Source organism: Thermobia domestica, chromosome 4 (genome assembly GCF_964235325.1).
Source record: "Thermobia domestica chromosome 4, izTheDome1.hap1.1, whole genome shotgun sequence".
NCBI lineage: Eukaryota > Metazoa > Arthropoda > Insecta > Zygentoma > Lepismatidae > Thermobia > Thermobia domestica.
The window spans coordinates 283,737,163-283,758,295 of NC_137457.1; the positions used below are offsets into that span (position 1 = coordinate 283,737,163).

General features: G+C 37.5%; 1 protein-coding gene across 2 annotated transcripts in view; it reads right to left on the bottom strand.

Annotated features, from left to right (window-relative positions):
* Positions 1-21,133, bottom strand: part of MED14 (mediator complex subunit 14) — a 155,682-nt gene that overhangs the window by 124,687 nt on the left and 9,862 nt on the right. For both annotated transcript variants that reach the window (XR_014131246.1, XM_081756032.1), the window contains exon 2: positions 5,108-5,285. Coding sequence is in view for 1 of the 2 variants with exons in the window: in XM_081756032.1 (XP_081612158.1) it covers positions 5,108-5,253 (146 nt within the window). In the remaining variant the exon portion in view is untranslated. The remainder of the gene's footprint in view (positions 1-5,107; positions 5,286-21,133) is intronic.

A 21,133-nucleotide genomic window follows, 5' to 3' on the forward strand; every position in this document is an offset into this window, starting at 1 on the left:
GTTTTATTTACTTGTATTCATTGATAAAATTAGCTGCTTTGTCTACCTTTACTACATCTTTGATTAAACATACAGTTGTCAATATGCATATAAACGACTAGTAAGTATGTGACTACTTATCGAACATATGGAACATACTGTAGTATTGAAAATTACTCACCTACAATTAATTTTCCTTCCAATATTTCGAGTGTGACACTTCGACATTCATCCTTAGGGGTAAACAACGGCTTAAATCCTTCTTTATAACACAAGCTTCTTACGATACTTAGGGTTACTTGCCTTTCCCAATATATCAATATTATACACTGCTCCACAAAACTTAAACAACTCGAACGAAGTAGCAGAAAATAAAACAAGATCACTGCACCACGTATAATCAACAGAAAGACGGTGCAGATACACAATGCAACAGAAATGAAGGACAATAATAAGTTAGGATATACAGGTGGCTAAAACGTTCAGAACCATGATATCTCGACATGTAAAACTTGACTGTGCGAGGGTATAGGCATCAATATAGCATGTGACCACTACGAACAGATACACAGGCACGACATCTGGCCTCAGTGCTGCATATTAGAGTGTTGGAAATTCTTGTGGCAGATGGCACCACTACTCGAGGAGAGCTGTTCGCTGTTCAGGAAGAGTGCGTGGTGGTGGATTGCGTTTCGCTATTTGCCGCCCAAGAGCATCCCTAACATGCTCGATGGGATTTAAGTCCGGCGAGCATGCGAGCCATGCAATCCGCGTAGTCTCGCTCTCCAGATACTCGGATGCCAGATGTGCATGATATGGGCGGGCATTGTGATCCATAAACAGGAAATCTGGACCAAATGCTCCACGGAAATTGCGCACATATGTATAGAGAATTTCATCCCGATACCGTTGTGTCGTCAAAGTGCCATGTTCCACAATATGGAGGTCCATTTTCCCATCCAGCATGATCCCATCCCACACCGTGATGGAACCATCGCGTAAGGACGGCAGTTCAGCAGTGAAGTTTGGGGCATAGCGTGTTACCGGCTCTCTCCACGCTTATGTCCGACCAGAATCAGATGAGAGGCTGTACCGAGACTCATCGGAGAACACAATGCACGCCAACTGGCGTTCTTCTTTGCAACATGTTTCTGACACCACGTGTAACGCGCACGTTTGTGCTCCCGTTTCAATGGCATACATAGCAAAGGCCCCCTGGTATACAGTCCTGCCGCATTGAGCTGCCAACAAACAGTTTGACGACTAACACGTTGTCCTGTTGCCTGAAACAAATTATTTGCCAGTAGAGAGCATAACGCTTGACGGTCATGTCTAGCAGCAATTATGAGAAACCAGTCATCGGCGATCGACGTCTTCCTCGCATGACCTCCTCCATGACGTCTACTGACTGTATGTCTATTTCTGGAGCGACTCCACAACCTTGAGCCAACACTTTTGTTCACATTGAATTCCTGCGCCACGTCCACTGGGGATCATTCTAGTTCCAATCACCCAATTATTTGCCTGCGTCCAACGTCACTCAAATGTCGTCTGCCAGCTATTGCAAGGTGTCTACGCTTGACATCCCACACAGGAACCAAAAACTCATTGCAGCCTCGGACACAACTGGGCTGTCGTGTATGCTTCCTGGCGAAATCTGTTCAGTGGGGTCACGAAGATGCTACGCTCGTGCTATAGCGGACCCTCGCCTTGCCTGTGCGTCTCTTTGTATTTGCATGCCTCCTACCAATGTTTAATGGGTCCCACACGTCACTTATTCCACGTTCTCTCGGACTGCTTAAGTTTTGTGGTGTAGTGTAGTTTTTAATTCTTTTAGTATATATAAATACATGTATGTATGTATGTCTTAGGACAGTGCACTACCTATTAATTTTACCCTGTTTTATTTGTGTTATTAGGTTTCCCTTCCAATGGTTTCTTCTTAATCAACAGAATATGAACCTTCGACAGAACAAAGAAGCTATATCAGATTTACCAAAGCACCTTCAAGTTACCACATACATGGTACAGGATTCGGAAGTTCTACACTGTGATGCGTCAAATATCGAACGAAATGTACTTGAAGAATATTACATAAGGACACGAAATCCAATACTGAACACCGATAAAGGAAATCTTAATAGGTATTTGAGACAGTATTATTACCAATTATGTGAACAAAACATAAGAAGAGCTCTTTCGTGGCTAAATTGTTATGGTACGCGTCTTCGGCGTGGGAGACCAGGGTTCGATTTCAGGCAGAAGTTAATATCATGTACAATTATATACATATATATTGTTTAGATACACATACTACGTTTTGAATTACATGAACTACAATTTGAAGTTTGGATGTGATTACAAAAATTAGAATAATAGTTTGACCTGACCACAATACGCACTCTGTGATTTATATTAACTGTCTGTTGAGGATTAGGATTACCCCTAATTAAGAAGAAACCATATGATAGTAAACCTACTAATACAAATAAAACAAGATAAAGTAATATAAGTTCTAAACAATCCTAAGACATACATACATACATTATGTGTATAGTAAAAGAATAACGATCCATAGCATATTAAATCTGATTTGACTTCAGTTTAGCATCCCATTCAGTACTGAGGTTATATGAGACAGCTTAACATGGGATCCAAACCACATGAGCTCCCGACGGGAATCGAACCGGGTCTTCCACCTATAATATACTGGGAAAGGAAGGTAACCATAAGTATTGAAAAATGTACCTAATATTATTAAGTTACCACTGTTGACTGACTGACAGACAAGACACATACACACACTTAAATGTGAAGATTGTGTTGTAAAAAGGGTTTAAGCCATTATATGAAGCAGGGTTGGCAAAAACCATGGTTTTTATTGAAAAAAAAAAAAAAAAAAAAAACAGGTTTTTGGGTTTTGATCTATGTATTTATATTACACGTAGACAGAAATAAAATGTTTCGCCTTAGTGTTATTATGCAGCAACGAGGTTGTGCCGGAAGGGGTCACATAAGCGTAAAGCGGAATCCAAACCGCTTCTCGACGTACATTCGAGAGAAATTATTTTCCATTTGGACTCAAAACCGGGACTATTGGCCACAAATGCGACGAGTCTGCCGACTCACTCACGAAGGACTCCTGATAAAAATACGTTGTACTGATCTTGACATACTTGTTAATATAATTGTCAAGAGTCATTTCAGGAGGACAAAAAGATTGCACAAATGAAACCATTATACAGAATTATATATAAATCGGGAAACTCCCTCCTTAGCCATTGGGAAAATCCTGTGTAAATGCAAAGCAATAACGGAAAAATCTCGTTATTGCTTGGCATGTAAAATTTTATGGTCAACGTATCATAATCGGTACGCTAAAACTGAGGTATCAAATTACAAATTTAGTATGTAGATACCATTCAATTAAATTAAAACTGGAAGTCCAATACAAGCTAATATTGGAAGCTACCTCGGCAGACGATAAATTCTGCCAATTTCTATCAATATATTTATACAACGGTGGCTTCTTTATAAAACAAAAGGCCCATTCAGGCATACAATTTGGTTTCGTTTCGTGTGTTTAGGCTTAACATCCTTATGTAATGCCGAGGTAAGAAGAAGACTTTCGCTTAAAGTGACATCCGAATCGCTACTTGGTTTACACTTGGAAGAAGGATTGTGGTTCGACGGAGAATTAAACATGGAACGCCTTGATTAAAAGGTGATAAAACTAATGCAGTAAGCGATCGCATTTCCAGTAAGCAATCTTGTTTGTCGTCTTCCAAAAGCAAGGTGATGTGGCATGTTCTCCTTTTTTCACTCACTGATTCAATTATTTTTCAAATTATTACATATGAATACACGGGCTTAACCTTATTTTTTCCGCAAAAGACTTTTGAACATCAATTGAAGAATACGCAGTATTTCACTCTTGCGTGTAATGATTGGACAAAAAAATAAAATAAAATAAAATTTTGACTTCACGGGTCATTTTGACCCGTTTCAAATGTTAAAAAGGGATTCCAGCAAGTTTAATAAAATATAGTTACTCGTGAATATAGAGAATTAATTATAAAAGCACATCAAGGATCAGAAAAATCCTTGTAATTATATATACCGATAGTAGCTAGTTACATTGTCAAGTGATTATTTTCAAGAAACTCATGAGCTTGTAGTCATCAAACTTTCTTACATCACACATTATAATTACTTTTTCCACAAGATGTTCATGCAGCCGAAAATATGTAAAATTTATCCATATAAGATTAAGTCGAAGCTTTGTATGTTGAAAAAAAAAAAAAAAAATCTTCTATACAAAATATTCATGTACAGTAGGAAGTCGAAAATCCGAACTAATTGGGACCACAAGTAGTTCTGATTTTCGAAAATGACCACAAAAATGCCATAGGCATAAATATACTGTACGGTATGCTCTTTTATCGATACAGTGGTTATACAGTACATACAATAATTACAATACCGTACCTAGGGCTACTTACATTTAATGTTTCTGAAAAACCTGCTCGTACACTAAATTACACTGTTCTTGTAACTCACACTTAAAACTTAACTTGTATAAACCTAAGGGAGAATAAAAATATGTATCAGAAACAGTTACATATGAATGAGCTTTTGTAAAAACACTGACTTCACACAACGCCGACGGACGCCAGCGCTTCGGACTTGTTTGTTTATCGCTAGTGCTAAGACAAAATGTAAAAAGGTTCTAGGGACAGCGTTCGGATTTTTGACGTTCGGATTATCGAAGTCCTACTGTACTACAATTCATCTACAGTACTTCAAGGAACATGGGAGTAAATAAGTGTAATTTGTATACAGTGTTCCTCACGTTCATAAAGTAATTATAAAAATGTACTTATCCCAAAACAGCAAAATTATAATTCAGTTCTAAACATTTCGGCAAAAGTTTATTGCCATCCTCAGCATAGATCCTATCAGAAAACTAACGTTGCTTGTAGAACCACATTCCATTCATTACCTTCTTCTGTATATCATAATACACGTAATTCCCGGAGTCCTTCAACGAAATTCCCCTGGTAGTTATAATATATACTGCATACTTATTCTATATTTGTAACCTTACAAAACGATGTTGAATACTTACAATTCAGCCAACACAGTCAATTCATGATAAGTCCGCTGCACTATAAAATCAATCAGCATGCCCAGAGATATAGAGCCACCTCGTGCCTCCTGGGGCATGCTGGCCCCAACTGGAGTCTGGTGGCCTTCAAGAGGAACCGGAGCCATAGTCAATTTCCTTCAATATGCACTGCCGCACCCTAAAAGAGAAAAAACATATTGTTAAAGATCACAACATATAAAAAAGAGAAATATATAACTCTGTATCTTTTCTATATTTAAGCTAACTCGTCAATCAAATATACATATCTAATTATATATGAAAGTGATTTCTGTACTATCGCATCACGGGAAAACGGCTAAACCTTTTATGATTACTTTTTTAAACCTACTTATCACTTATCTTGAACTGGCTTTTTTATCATGGCACTTTGAGTAAAATATGTATTCTACGGTGGAAGGGGGAAGATGTTTAAAATGTATGCCAAAAATGCATTATCTCACACGCCTGCTACTTAAGGAAGATGAAACTCCTCATTTAAAATAAGGAAACACCTCAGCGTTTCTGAAAACGTTCGTTTTAAATCAAAGAAGGGTGCCATCTTCTATAATTTCTTTGTTCACATTGAAAGTGACTATATCTGTTCTTTGAGACTGCATCACGGGGAAACAGCTGAACAGTTCGAAATTAATTTTGGAAATATAGTTAGTATCTACTTCGGGCTACCTTTATACCATGCGCCTTTGATTAAAGGGCGTATCGTAGGGTTATGCTAAAAAAAAAACAGTATCTCACAAGTCCCTCAAATTAGGAAAATGAAAAAAATGAAATGAAATCTTTGAGTTTTACGTCCCACGGTTATGCCGGCTAGGCTAAAGGAGACTGTGATGATGAGAAATGAATGAAATGGTGGAATGAAGAAAGTGGGAGGAAACGGGAGAGCCCCGAGAAACGCACGCATACGGTGTTTGTCCACCATAAAGTTCAGGTGAATGCTCTACCATTGAGCCACCGCGGCCCTGCTAGGAAGATGAAATTCGGTACAAACTTCTTATTACGAATAAGCGAACAGGTGTTTCGGCGTTTTCGAAAATTAAGCTTTTAAATGGATTGGAGTGAAGGAGGGAATATCTGTAATTACTTTGGTCACACTGAAAAAAATATCGTCTGCTGTTTGTGATCCCTGTGATCGTATGAAATGAATTTAGGAATGTATTACCTTCCTCAACCCAGGTTTTTATATCAATTTGATTAAAACGTGCATCCTAAGGACATAAAGGGGTACAAAATTTATATCCAAAATAAAATATCTTATGAATTTTTATCATTATACTGTACTTTCACTGAAATGCGTATCCAAAGGAAGGAGGGTTCAAATAAGAAGGATCTTAAAATTTATACCCCCCCCCCCAAAAAAAATGAAATCTTTCAGTTTAACGTTTTATGATTATGTTCTTTAGGCTAAGGGAAACGATGATTTAACCAAGTGAATGATGATGGAAGACCTGGTAAAATGACAACGTGGATGGAAACCGGAGTACCGCGAGAAAACCCACGGACACAATCTGTCCGTCACAAACTTACTTGACCGGAGATTGAGCCAGGGACTCCACTCATCAGAGCTAAGCGCTCTACCACTGAGCCACCGTATATTTATACCAAAAATACAGTATCTTGGAGATTTTTATCACTACATTTTCCATTTACCTATTCTCCCAGTAAGAAGAGCGGGTATTTCAGCTAGTAAGTATACAGGTAGAAGTTGAATATAAGTTTGTCTACCTTAGAAGTCCACACCGTTGGCTTGACATATTTTTAGGTAATTGTCGGAACAGACTGTAGGCTATTTAGGATCATTAAAATATGTATCCTGCGGGACAGGGTTCCAAATTAATGTAAAAAATAAAGTATGAACCCCTCAAGTTAAACATATAATACTTTGTATATAAACTCCTTATTAAAAATAAATTTATACCAAACGCTTTTGAAACGCTTAAGCGCTTTTGAAACATCCACTTCTAAGCGGGAAGGAATGAAGTTCAATTTCCCATTTTCTATTCATAAAATAGCAAAAATACGGAAACGGTTGAACTTTTAATTGGTGCGAATCATTAATTCATGCCCTTTATTTTCATTTTCAGTTTTTTTTTTTTCTGTCAAGTCAACAATGACAATGTTCAACAATACATTAAATTTGTTACTATGTTATCAGTAATGTGTAGACTATTTATAGTTTTGCTGGGGGTGATTAATTCTTGTTTTTCAAGGTCTGAAGTATGGAGTATCAAGCTGAAAAGAAGAGTCATCTTCGCTATGTTCTCCTGTACGAATTCAACAAAAGTTTTAGTGCCACAGAAGCATCCAAACAAATCTGTGATGTATATGGGGAGGACGCTATTCCTGAAGAGACCACCCGGAAATAGTTTGACAGTTTCCGAACTGGAAATTTTGGCCCGAGCAATATCTCACGTTCTGGTAGCCCATTCAACTTTGGTAAGAACCATTTGAACAATTTCACCATGATCAATGTCAAAACAGCCAGGAATTGGCCTCAGAGATGACCCGTGGACAGACAACTGTTGTGCAATATGTTCACCGTATCCCAAGGGCAGATGTTCAAAAACTGGGTTTGCGGATGCATCATTCACTCAGCGCAGACAAGAACAACCGTGTTACCATGTGGTTCTTTGATTATTTTGTACTAACTATAAACTAAGACAACTGAAGGTGCAAAACAGAGAAGAATATTACATTTTCTGGGACAGAAAATAATGATTTATGCGGTGGACATTTTGTAACCTTCCCTTGGTGTGCGGTATTATGCGTAGCCCTTGGTGTACATAGGGTTAATAAGTGATCTTCATCGTAAAGCAATAATTTTTTGCTTTACAAATAATTGAAGTTTTTCGATAACTGTGAATCCTTATCTCGATAACTGCAGATAAGGATTTGACTCACCCAGGGTCGGATCCAGGATTTTCTGAGGGGGGGTGCATCATAACTACCAAAATAACCAGTCTCATTGAAACTCATCAAAGTAACATGTGACAATATTCTTTACACCCGATACATAGAACGGAGGGGGGAGTATATTCTAAAGAGGGTCGCACATAATGTGCAAGATAAAATGTTCTCTCTTCCTGCCTTCTGTTTTCTTCCCTACTTGCGAAAAGTTATATTGCTTCGCTTGGTGAATCCTTTTCCTTCAACCTTCAGAAAATGAACTGTTGCTTTTGCAAAACTTCTCTTTCTTTTAAGCTCCAAACGGAAACATGACGGTGAAAGTGTTGCTATTTTCATTGCTAGCTTCTCATTTTAGATAGTGTATATTTACAACGAAGGGGGGCTCCACGTGCACCCCCCCCCCCTAAATCCGGCCCTGCACTCACCCATATAATTCTGTTCAGCTCAGTGAGATCTATCGATTGGTACGTGACTCACCTTTTGGACAATTTTCTGGATAAACTCCTGATCCACATTGGAACGAGAGGAAACGGAGAAAAAAAAATTCATCTTTTATCGGTCATTGAACGCAGACCGTCCAATTCGTAGGTAACAGTCTTAACTACTACGCCACTGCAACATGTAGAGAGGTATCAAATGTGAATCATACTAGAATCGTGTTTCCACGAGCCTCAACAACAACCGTTTTGGTTGCAAAGAAACTAATTCGAAGAAAGATGATGCTTAGTTCTCTATTTCTGTTAAAAGCTTCGTAGTTCCTTATTGTTAATGGTTGTAGTTTTTCATTATTCTACAAAAAATTGTTTAATGAGTAGTGCTCTTCTGTGGCAGTCAGATAATATTCTGTATTCCAGTTATGATTTCCAAAAATTTATTTTAATTAACTTTATCAATGAAGTTTTAGATAACAGCCGAAAGTCATTTTACATTACGGAGCACGAAAACTTCGTACGGAAAGCCACCAGGGCCTATACATGAAAGATATTATCATGTAGTTCAGCAGAAAGAACTGAGAAAAAACATGGGGAACCGCAGCAGAACTGCCGGTTCCTGGATTCCAATTCAGATCCTGAACCTACGATCACTTGGTAAATAGACTCTAGACTTGCTTTCGCCACATGAAACAGTAATCGTTCCTCGCGTAATTTAGTCGCTAGCGCTCTCACCTTTGATGCGAGCGGTCCAGGATTGTACCCCGGTGAGGACACTCGGTCAAAAGTGTAAAAGATTTTCAGGTCAGCCATCCTGAATGAGGGTATTCTTAGTTTCTCAAGGCGAATACCGGGATTGTACCTGAAATAAGGATCCCTAGAATAAGTTTCCATTCCTTTCTTTCTCTCCAATGGGCATATCCCTTTTTTTTTTTCTTTTATTTATTTGCGAATTCAGAGCTAGCTGATTACGGAAAACACTTCCTTTCGCTCATACGTTGATTCTAACTAGTCGACATTTGCGATTTAAGTTTGTTACACGGTGCTTAAAATAATGACCGCTAGGTTTGCAAGGTGAAGAGCTTAGAGGAAGATACGATACGTGTTTTTCAAGTGTCTACCACGTTGCTAATAAAACGAAGAATAAAAAAAAAAGGAAAAGAACTTAAGGCTTCTTTTTATTTCTTTATACTTATCTGAATATATTCGAATATATAAAGGACAAGGTATAATGTACTAATTTGCTAGATTGAACAACAAAGTATCTAATACATATTACTCAAGTATTATTTAGTAATAAAGTCAATGCACTGAATATACTAAAACACTTAAATATGTAACTAGTGTTATTTTCTTTAGCAGTACAACACAATCAGTGCCTATAAGCATATATATGTCTACCCAAGTTTTGCAGTTCTTCTAAAAGTTCTAATTTAAGCTACACGTGTAGGTAAACGAAGGTAGTTGTGATGGTAATTTTATTTAGTACATTTACGTAAACTGACAGTGCTTGCAGGCTGACTTAATGTACTAATTAATATCCTTATGTTTGGATAATCACCCCATTCTACTAAGTGAATTTTATTCATTCTTACCAAAAAATCAACGATATAAAAAGCACAGTGATTTAATCGAGTGCTAATTTGATTTGATTATCAGCTTCACGTTCCTCTCGGCAGCGAGGCTATATGAAACATGTATCTAGCTTAACGTGATATCCGAGTTACATGAGCTCCGGCCAGAATCAAACTTGGGTCTCTCACGCCAAAGACGACTACACTAACCGGTTAGTCACGAGGAGCTATAAAGCGCTAATTTTTGGTATGCAAATTCATTGTAGATTCGATAATTATGAGTTCATGGGAGAGCCCGCAATTTATGCATGAGAAAACATTTTCCCATGTAAAAATAACCTAAATTCTCTACTGAATTTAATACGAGGACGCACGCACTTAAGATGATAATTGTGTCCATGAACTTTCTGAGAATTTTCCAATGCTATTATCGAACTACTTTACAAATCAAAAATATTATTCCACCATAATATTTTCGCGCTAACCGTCGTTTCCTCTAGCCAATGGAACATGCTCGTAAATTATTTATATTAGTCCATATGAACATTTACAAATCGAATGAAGTGTTTTAAGCACATGAGTTAACATTTAAATTAACAAAAACAGATATGATAGCACAATAAGGATAACAAACTAGTTCCAATTGATTCATTACTGAATGAAATTAAATGAAATTTTTGGTTTCACGTTCCACGTTTATGCCTTGTAGACTAAGAGAGACGGATGATTAATGAAAACTGAATGATTATTTTAAAAAAATGGTGGGATAGTCACGTAGGAGGAAACGCCAAATCGCAAGAAAATCCACGGACAAGATGCTGTCTACCAACAAACTCTCATGGCCTGGGATCGAACCAGAGACCCCTTGCACCAGAAGTGAGCGCTCCACCACTGATTCACCGTGTCCCCTAATTACGTATGTTTATACTAAGTTATGCCATGACGAGTAATATACACAATATTCGGTTCCAGTGAGGAAGCAATATAAGGAAACCAAACACTAACAAAACTTAACAAAGGGCTGAACTTTTCAAACATTTGCTTTTATGATTTTGTTTTCCTTTGTGGGCCTCAGAAAACGTACAAAATGCAATATTTTCACCATCTAATTAATCTTTTGCAAGTGTACCACCATATAACAAACAACATTCACACTCAAACCTGACGAGACAAACTTTATAAATATGTTCGTAAACTTAGAACATTATTTCGTGGGAGGTTGTTGGAAAAAAAAAAAAAAAAAAAAAAAAAAGTGTAAGTTTCAAAGTAATAACGCATGGAATACATAATGAATTGATGGAATACATAATGAATTATCTGCTAATATTTCTCATGTTCAAGCTCGAAAATTCCCGGGTGTCAGATAGCCAAGGTGACTCGAAATACCGAATTTGGCGCCACGCAATTTAAACTCAAAATATGTAGCCCCAATGCATATTTTGTTTGATTATATGAATCTCTATTATACTTAGATGAGGTTTCTAACAACAATAATACAGCTCGAATTTGAAGTTCTACAATGCATATAAATGCATATTTCAATGGTTAGAGCATATTTTAGTCCTTCAGAGCATATTCAGCATATTCTATAAATTTTTCTTTTAGATGTATGCTTATAGCATGCAATAAATTCAGTTTTAATTTAAATTTTCAATGCATTTACATGTCCATGCAACAAAACGGCTTTTTGCATGGGAGGATGGAAGAATGCCTAATTTATGGAGGAACAATAACGTTGGCAACCGATCAGCAGAGCAAAGACGCTTACAATCCCCAAGATGTTAAGAGAAATCTGATAATGATAAAGACACTGAAATCGTGTCGACATCAATTCAGAAACAAGAGACACGATGAATGCTGCTCAGTGAATGCTTAGCTCTAATTGACGAAATTCGACTCAAGCTCCAGTCAGTTCCTGGTAAATTCGGACACACTGTGGGAAGAAATTGGTAAATGTTATTGCAACAATTTTCAGTTCACTACTGTTTTGAAAAAAATGACCGCCATTTTGAAATTTTAGATTGGATCGCCGAGAAAATTATACAGCAAATTTAGAATGTATCTTGCTTCTACCCTCAAAATTTCAACTTAAAATTGCATCTTGTAGCGTTGATACCTGCTAGTTGAAAAATGGCCACCATTTTGAAATTTTACGTGGGAACGCCGCCATTATATACAAACAGATAATTTACAGTGTCTCGTGCTTCTACTCTGAAAATTTATATTTAAAAGACCTAAGACTGTGCTTTGTAGCGTGGATACCCGCTATTTTGAAAAAAAAAAAAAAAAGACGCCATTTTGAAATTTTACGTTGGTATGCCGCCAAAGTCTATACAGGAAATTTAGTGCGTCTCCTGCTTGTACAATCCGCGGCAAAAAACCTGCAACATGAGGATGTAAGTTTATTGTGAAACTACGCCTAATAGCACAGGGAATGAACATAACGTCTAAGTAGAACGAATCACGCCAGCATAAACCTCGGCCTCCTCCCGTGCACACTTATTTTGGGGCAAAAGACTTCGTCATTTCACAATTAACTTATATGCTCATGTTGCAGGTTTTTTGCCGCCTATTGTACCTTGAAAGCTTAAACTTAAAAGACGGAAAGCTGTACCCTGTAATATGTGTGGTACAGGCAGACAAACGAACAAATGTAGATAGTCATACCAGAAGCCTTAGTAACGTTCGCCAAATATGAATACCAAATATATTAATTTAAAACAAAGATATAATTCATGTATTATAAAATATATGTTTCAAAATGTCTTATATTGCAAATATTTTCCAGCGTAAAATAAATGGTTTTATTTTTGAAGTTCACTTCCGATACTTTGCGCGTTCAATTACGGGAATTTCCCTAGCACTAGCTAGACGAGATAATTCATATTATATAAAGTAAATGTTTCAAAATGTCGTAAATGAAATTAAATATCTTCCAGCTTAAAATAGTTTTATTGTTGAAGTATTCACTTCCGATGCTTTGTGTGTTCAAATGCTGGAATTTCCCGAGCACTTCTTTCACGACGGATTTTCCCCGAAAATGCAGCTTTCTTTACTGTACATCCACTTTAACTAGTTCGAAATTTTTAATTCAGCACGTGAAATAGTAGCGTTACATAGTCTTCGGAACTCCGAGCGTTAAGCTTCTTAAATTTGACAAGAATTTTTACGCTATTGCTGCTGTTGATTCTACAGAATGCTTATTTGAAGAGTAGCAACTAATGACTGAACTAAACTACTGTTGTTGAAAGACCAAATTTTACTGAAGAATACTTGTGTTACCATCAAATGTATGGAATAATACTAATAGTTTTATTTACATATTTATTGGTGGTGCAGGCACCTATGGCCTTAAACTCGTCAAATGTATGAGGGATAATGTCCTCCAGCGTCACCGACTCGGCGAGCACACTATTCACGGAAAATATTTTCTAAAGTATACTTCAAATAGGCTATGAACATAATCCATACATTAATTTGTTCAATAATTATCTCAAGCTAAGGTAAGCATTTTTATCCATTCAGTGCATTCAGAACTTCATATAGGTCTAACACTGAATGTTGTATACTTTAACATGAAAGTATCTAATTCGTCCAAGGAAAGTCCAAAATCCGATAAAAATCACTTCCAATGTGACCACCTTAATTGCACCAATAATATACTAACAAAAAGCTCAAAACCCAGGTGGGTTTTAAAGTTTTTTTTTTTTTTTTTTTTTTAGGTGGGTCCAACCCGAAAAAACCCGGCCCACTTAGGCAAACCCTGGCACCAACCTTCTAAATTAGTTTTGAACAATAAATAATAATTTGTCGTTTTCTTTTCAGGTGCACAAGGGGTCTAGAGACGTAACCACATCATGAATTATGGATATTACAAGAATTAAAAGTGACAAACTTATGTTAAAAAGTGGAAGTATATACTTACTTGGAAGTTAGGAGATGAAATCAGAAGTTTCCTGAAAAGCATCTTGAATAAGGAAAATATACTAACATCTACTCCAGAAGGTTAAAAGAAGCAACATATAAAAATTAACCCAGGAACACAAATCAGAAGACGACTTCTGCTTATTTAAAATACCCAAAAGCTCTTTCAACATATTTATCTAGAATCCACAATAATACTCTTAACTACATAGGATGAAACCTTTATCAAGATCTCGCTTCCGGAATGGAGAAAAAACACATTCTCTTTAAATATAAAAAGAATGGTCCAAAAGTGTGGCAATACATAATTTAAAAAAAAAAAAAAAAAAAAAGCGCAGTTTAGCCTAACAGTATATGGGATGCCCTTTAAAAGATTTCCTCTGAACTAGTTGCAGTTTCTGTAGAAAACTGAAATTTTACAGTTGTATTGATACATAACTCTATAGATTATGAGGAATATATCATCTCATAACTCCCAGTATTTTATTTAAGTTAAAACTCGTATGTCAACCAGACAGAAGCATGATCTTGCAGGAATGAAATCCTTCACCATTTTCCATACTTTTCTAACCTTGCATCATCCAATTTTCATAGGGAAACTGGGATGTTTCAATGGACGTAAACTGCACGAATAACACAGAAAAATGCATTTCAAGACAGAAATAAATTGGAATAAACTATCGCAGTTACATGTGATTTTATTTCTCGACGATATCGGAATGATGTGTTCCATCTCAGTATATAGAAACCTCTAGATTGCTCGGTATATTATATTTTGAGGAATGTAAGCGATTTCTTCTTCAATCCTCCGTTTCAGTTCATCGATTGCTGCAAGAGGTGTGCCTCCCGCTTTGTCGTTGAGATATTTTACAGGAAAACGCTGTGGTCACTGAGCTCAGGGAATCTCGGAAGCCATGGAATATCACTGTTCTTGTCAAATGCTTTTAAAGTGAACACATCTTGTGCACAACTCCAATGTTCTATTATTACTAAATGTCAAAGCCTTCTCCATGATCTCTAAACAGTTCCGAACAAATGCCGACGCCACAGTGTTGCTAATCCTAGATTTAAATTTTCCATTTTCCTGTGCCACCCTATGTCTGTAATAGCCTCGTAGACATTAAGAAACAAAGCTGTTGTCTTGGAGTTCATCATCTGGAGTTAATGTGAATTTTTAAATCCCACCACGGATTATGAGCCTTACTTTAAAAGGAAATCATGATCTCGATGGACTGGTCGTCGGGGAACAATGGAGTGGCAGCCACGGTCACCAGACCTCATCCATCCCAACTTCTTCCTATGGGGAGATTTGAAGAACAAGGTATATGCAAGACATAAACAGTGTTGCGGAATTGACAGCCCAAATCACCGAGGAATTCAACAACATTTTTATTCAGATGTACCGAGATGCGTGCAGAAATGTGCGTCTCCGGCTTCAGGCATGCATCGATGTTAACGACCGCAGGTGAATCTCTAAATGGAGAATAGGGATTAAATTAGATACTGTAAAGCATTTGAATTTTACATCATTACTCTGTACCTACAATTTTGTTTCATGCCATTCTTGTTTATAATATACGTGTACTGATCATTCAAAAGGTGAGTCACTACTTCTGGTACCCCTGTATATAACACTAACAACAAATATATATCAAGATCAATAAACAGTAATAATAGTAACAATATAGAATATATATAACAATAATAGCAAAAAGTAATAAAATATCATAAATCAACGTTTGAGGCAAATCTTTCTATGTGAGTCAAGTACCGTCTACTCACAAGGGACGTATGTGAACTGTGACAGCTAGATATTTATGAAAATTGGTACCGCGACTAATTGTGGATCCCTAATCATCGTGGTAATAGTCACTAGGCGCGCAAATGCTTTGTTTAACCGTTACCTATAATACATATACCAAGCTGTGCCCGGGTGAGGTTGTGCCGAATTATACCCCAAAAACGCCAGGAAAAAGGTAGAAAATGAAAAATGTATGCAGGTAACCTAATACCTACAGGATTGTAACACGTGACCAAGAACAAGCTAATAGTGTTAGACAAGCAGTGTTGCCATCCAAACGAAAACTTATAGTTTTTCAAATAGAACGTATAACATTTTATGGCATTAAAACAACTGGCAAAAAATGTGAAAGAAAATAAACAAAAGATGGGTTATCAATGTTGCCAAATAAGGGAGATATGATGCTCTAAAGATGAGAAATTATGGGGTCCATCCAGAGAAACTAACAAATATACAACAAGACTGCAGAAATAATAAATGCACGGTAGGGAGTAAACTATATCATGCACAGTATCCAGTGACTAACGGGCTTAATCGAGTCATATTGAGTGTGAAGCTAAGGCGAGAAACGTGTGTATTTTGCCGTACTATCTATGGATTTTCTGACGCATTCGTGTATTTTGTTAAAATATTTGCGCCTGTATATTACTGGTAACCTTAATGCAGTGTGCTTTGTCTTCATCGCTGTCTCACATACTAACGTTTCCTATACTCTCGACTGACACCTATCACAGGTCATTAATCTTTGCGAATTGATTATGACGTACTTTCTTGTCACAGATTTGTTACCTGTCTTCGCACAGCTTTTCTGTACTCTTTTCAGGCGCTATGCAATTATTTCTGTGATTTGGAAGGCATGAAGGATTTTATGCAGTGTTGCAACCCGAAGATTGTTCGTTTTATAGGTCTTGGGAACGGTTCCGGAAATCGATTCCACAAAAACGCCATTGGAATTGCTGCGCTACAGGAAGACTTGCTGTTCACATTTCCGCATTATGTCCGCTTCTTTCTACGGCTACTCTAACATGTGCCCCTTTTTGAATCCTGATCAAGCTCGTTAGTCACTGGATGCTGTAGTTTACTCCCTACCGTACATTTGTTCATTCCTCTGTACGGAACCCATAATTTCTCAAACTTTAGAGTATCATATCATCCTTATTTGGCAACACTGGCAACCACGCTTTCGCTTATTTTCTTTCATGTTTTATGCCAATTGCTTTAATGCCATAAAACTGTGTACGTTCTAATTGAAAAACTATAAGTTTGTGTTGAGATGGCAACAATGCTTGTCTGACACTACTGCCATATTCTTTGTCACGTGTCCCCCTCCCGTAGGTATCAGGTTACCTGCACACATTTTTCATTTTCTGCCTTTTCCCAGCGTTTTTGGAGTATAACTCGGCACAGCCTCACCCGGTCATTGCTTGGTATATGTATTATACATAGCGAATAAACAAGGCATTTCCGCAAAGAGTGACTATTACCACGATGATTAGTGATCCACAATTAGTCATGGTACCAACTATTATAAATATCTAGCTGTCATGCCTCGCATACGTCCCTTGTCAATATCTATCAGGTCGTCTCCCATCATATCAGCTTTAAAAAAAAAAAAAAAAAAAAAAAACTGCAGGTGCCTTAGGAACAGGCGAAGATTTTGTTCTATCCGGGAAAGGACTTCACCATTGAGTTGGAGTATATACTGGCTAAGTTTTAGGTCGGCGATATAAAGTAAGCGGCGATGAGCTGGAGTTTGCCGAAAACCACCATACTAGAAACGTGAGATTTTGTGGAGTTCGCTAGTCGATGTGACTAGGATCTGAATTTCTGGAATTTTGTCAAAAACAATATTAGTTTCGGCGGAAATCAGACGTCTGGGTAGCCACAGATTTACAAGAGGTAGCTGCAACAGCAACAAGGGGCACAGATAGCGAGGAAAGGACGCTTTGAAACGACGCTTAGTATCGGCAATAGAGGTCTTCTCAATAACCATTAGCTCTCGGATACGTTTCTCACGTTAAAAGGCTGGATAGTCTCAATAGCAAGCACAATGCTCGCCTTTGCGGCTTCCAGTTGACACAAAAGGGCTTGGCCGATGTACAGGGTTCCGCACCATGACTACCTTGGTCACAATTCGTACAAAAAGCAGCAGCGCTCGCATTACACGAAGTGCTGGTGTTGGAGGTCTGTACGGGCCGGCTCGGCCCGTGCATTTATAATGTGAGGCCCGACCCGAGTCCAAAATATATTTTAGCATTTAGGCCCGAGCTCATGTGATAATCTAATGAGCCCGAATTACAGAAATTTTATAATTTACGCATTTATTTACAGCAATTAGAAGTTTAATTTTGCAGTTGTGCTTTAAAAGTTCTCCAGAAAGAAAAGCCCAAACGTCCAATTAATATCGTTGTACAGTACATTTACAAAGTTAGGCCCGAAATAGCCCGAGAAATATGGTTGTATATTTAAAAATTTACGCCTCGAGCCCGGTCCGAAGTGATATATGCTTTGTAGGTCCGAATCCGGCCCGCGGGCCGGGTCGAGTTCAAGCCGGCAGGCTCGGCCCAAGCCCGTGCAGGCCTCTAATTAAAAGTGAAACTTATATTATTTCGTATAAAATAAATGCACTCTAAAATACAAATGTAAAGAAAAGCAACTACAGATCGTGTTCTCATACCACTGTATCTATTTTAATCTCAAAATTTGTGTATGTTTTAAAAAGTTATATAAAAACAGGAAATGCGATAAAAATAAATTCTGAAGAGAAGTTCCTAAAAAGTAATGTACACTTTTGAAGTTATATTTCACCTACAAAACTTTGTCAGAACTTTGCTGCATGTTTGAAAATGCTCTCTTTTACTGCATTATTAGTGCATATTTTAACACATTTAACAGCATAGTTGCATGCATATTTCATAAATCTTAAGTGCATAAAAATCCGATGCCTAATTATTACGGTGCTAGCTTTGAAAACCAGTGTCCAGGTCAGAAGAAAAACTTTCGAGCACTGCTCTTGTTCATGATGTCGTCGTCGGCAATTCAAAACCTGCTATGTGCATTTTTATAAATTTTTCAGGAGAAACGAAAAACAGTATCCTGGTTAGATTTTTCGCTTTATAAAAGTGATGTTATACGTAATATTTGATGCTGCACGTAACTTGATACCTTCTCAAGTAATAATAAATTAGAAAGTCTAAAAGAGTCTAAAAGCTGCACCAGATAGTACTATTATCTCGAAATGGCCGAAAATGTCACATAGCAGGTTTTGAATTGCCGAAGACGATGTTCTTTTGGCAGGATAACCATCTGTCTGCCTCTGTTCGCTATAGCTTTCTTTCAACTCCATACCACTGCCGTGACACGAAAGCACTACCCTTGTGGAAACAGTTAAACACAGGACGCTATATAATGTGATTGTTATAGCATTAAGATAAAAATAATTGGTGTGTGGTGGCCAATTGCTAATATGTACAGTAAATAGAAGAAACAATGTAAAGGATATGGGATACGGATTTTTTTAAAAGGTATTAGAAGCTTTTGGTGCAGGAAGTGCTATATTTGTAGCCATGGTATCTATAATAGCACGGAGATCCACTACATTTATGATACATATAGCAACAAATTTTAAATATGCACAATTATGAATGGAGAAAATGTACAGGCGCCAATAGAACATGTAGTTTCAAAAGAAGATCTGTGAGCAGAAGTTGTCAAAATAACGAAATGCTATACTTGTAGCTACAATATGGTGGCTTAGGTATTCTCAATCTACGCGTGCTTTATTTATAATCTGAATTGATGTAGTAGTTGGTATTCTGTATAGTTGTGAAACATGGTTGCTTACTCTGAAGGAAGAATCCAGACTGAGTGTATTTCAGAATACAATCCTTAGACGAATATTAGGAGCCAAGAGGAATGGGAATGGGAGTTGGCGAAAACTTCACAATGAGGAACTGCATAATTTATAACACTGCTAAGGTCATCAAGTCTAGGAGGCTCAGGTAAACAGGTCATGTAGTCAGAACAGAAGCAAGTAGGAACGCTTTCAAAATTTTAATTGGCAATCCAATCCGAAAACGATCATTAGGAAGAATTTGGCGCATATGGGAGGACAATAGTAACACGGATCTCGCAGAAATGGGATACAAACTAGAAAATGGATCCAATTGGCTAAGCACAGAAGTCAATGGAGAGCTTCTTTGAACGCGGCACAGAGCCTCCAGGTTCCTACTGATGTATTTAAAATATCTGTAATACTGGAATATTACAGATGATTTTTAGTGTATTTTAAACAATGAGAATAGGTCTTATTAACACGTTAAGTGAACCTACAATTTCTGGTGCATTCCGAACCACTGTAATGAGCTTAACACTATCACACCGAAAATCGAACCTAGCACCAGTGCACCAAAGGCAGATGCCTTCGTACTATCCTCTTGAATAGCGAACTGTATTTTCCTGGACATAATATGGTAAGACGATATAATCGTAATAAGGCTTTTGTTCAGATTATAGGAATGAGATTCACGCTGAGGAGCTGAAACACTGTCTGAAGGATCATTAGGTATCGGAAAAAACGCTACTGTTATCAGTTATCACAAATACATACTTCTAATTACCACGACACGAAAGTACCGTCATATCGGCGTTGTTTTTTATTACACGACAGAAGATCCTCTTCGTTTCCAATTTTTTTTCAATGCTTATCAATTTCACTTCGTCACGGGATCAGGTGGGGCCAAGTCTTCCCCCACAGGCTGTATATCTGTTGAACACGGATAATGTTAAGGCATTAGATAAGGTAAGGTACGATGAACTGGTTGGTTTAGGCCCAGTACTCGAATGTGAAATCACTGTCCAGGTAATGTGCTCTCCACAAATGAGTGTATATTAATTTCTACAACCAACATAAGAGTAAAGTTTCAGTTACTTAAGAGATTCATTCGAATTTTTGCGCATAAGATGGACAGTTTTCGAACTGAGCGTCCATCACAATGTACATTCACGAAGTGTCTCCTCGAGATTCGTGTAAAGTTGATTTAAATGCAAAGTTCTCCGCGGCCCATACCGGTAATTTGCATATTTACGGGCCTTCATATATCTGAAATTCAATCATACACTACTATAACGCTCGGACACAAAATTACTTTTAGTATCTTTAGACGTAACTGGACATGAATGTGGGCATATGCAAAAGAAATTGGATCAAATACTGCTTCTCTGACCCTGGCCGCCATCTTGGGTTCAATTTTCGGTTTTTGAAGTGGGAATAAGTGCAACTGATACATCAAATGCATGTACAATTCTCTCGGAAATTCATTGGAGTAATGAGTTTTACCGTAGCTTGTAACGA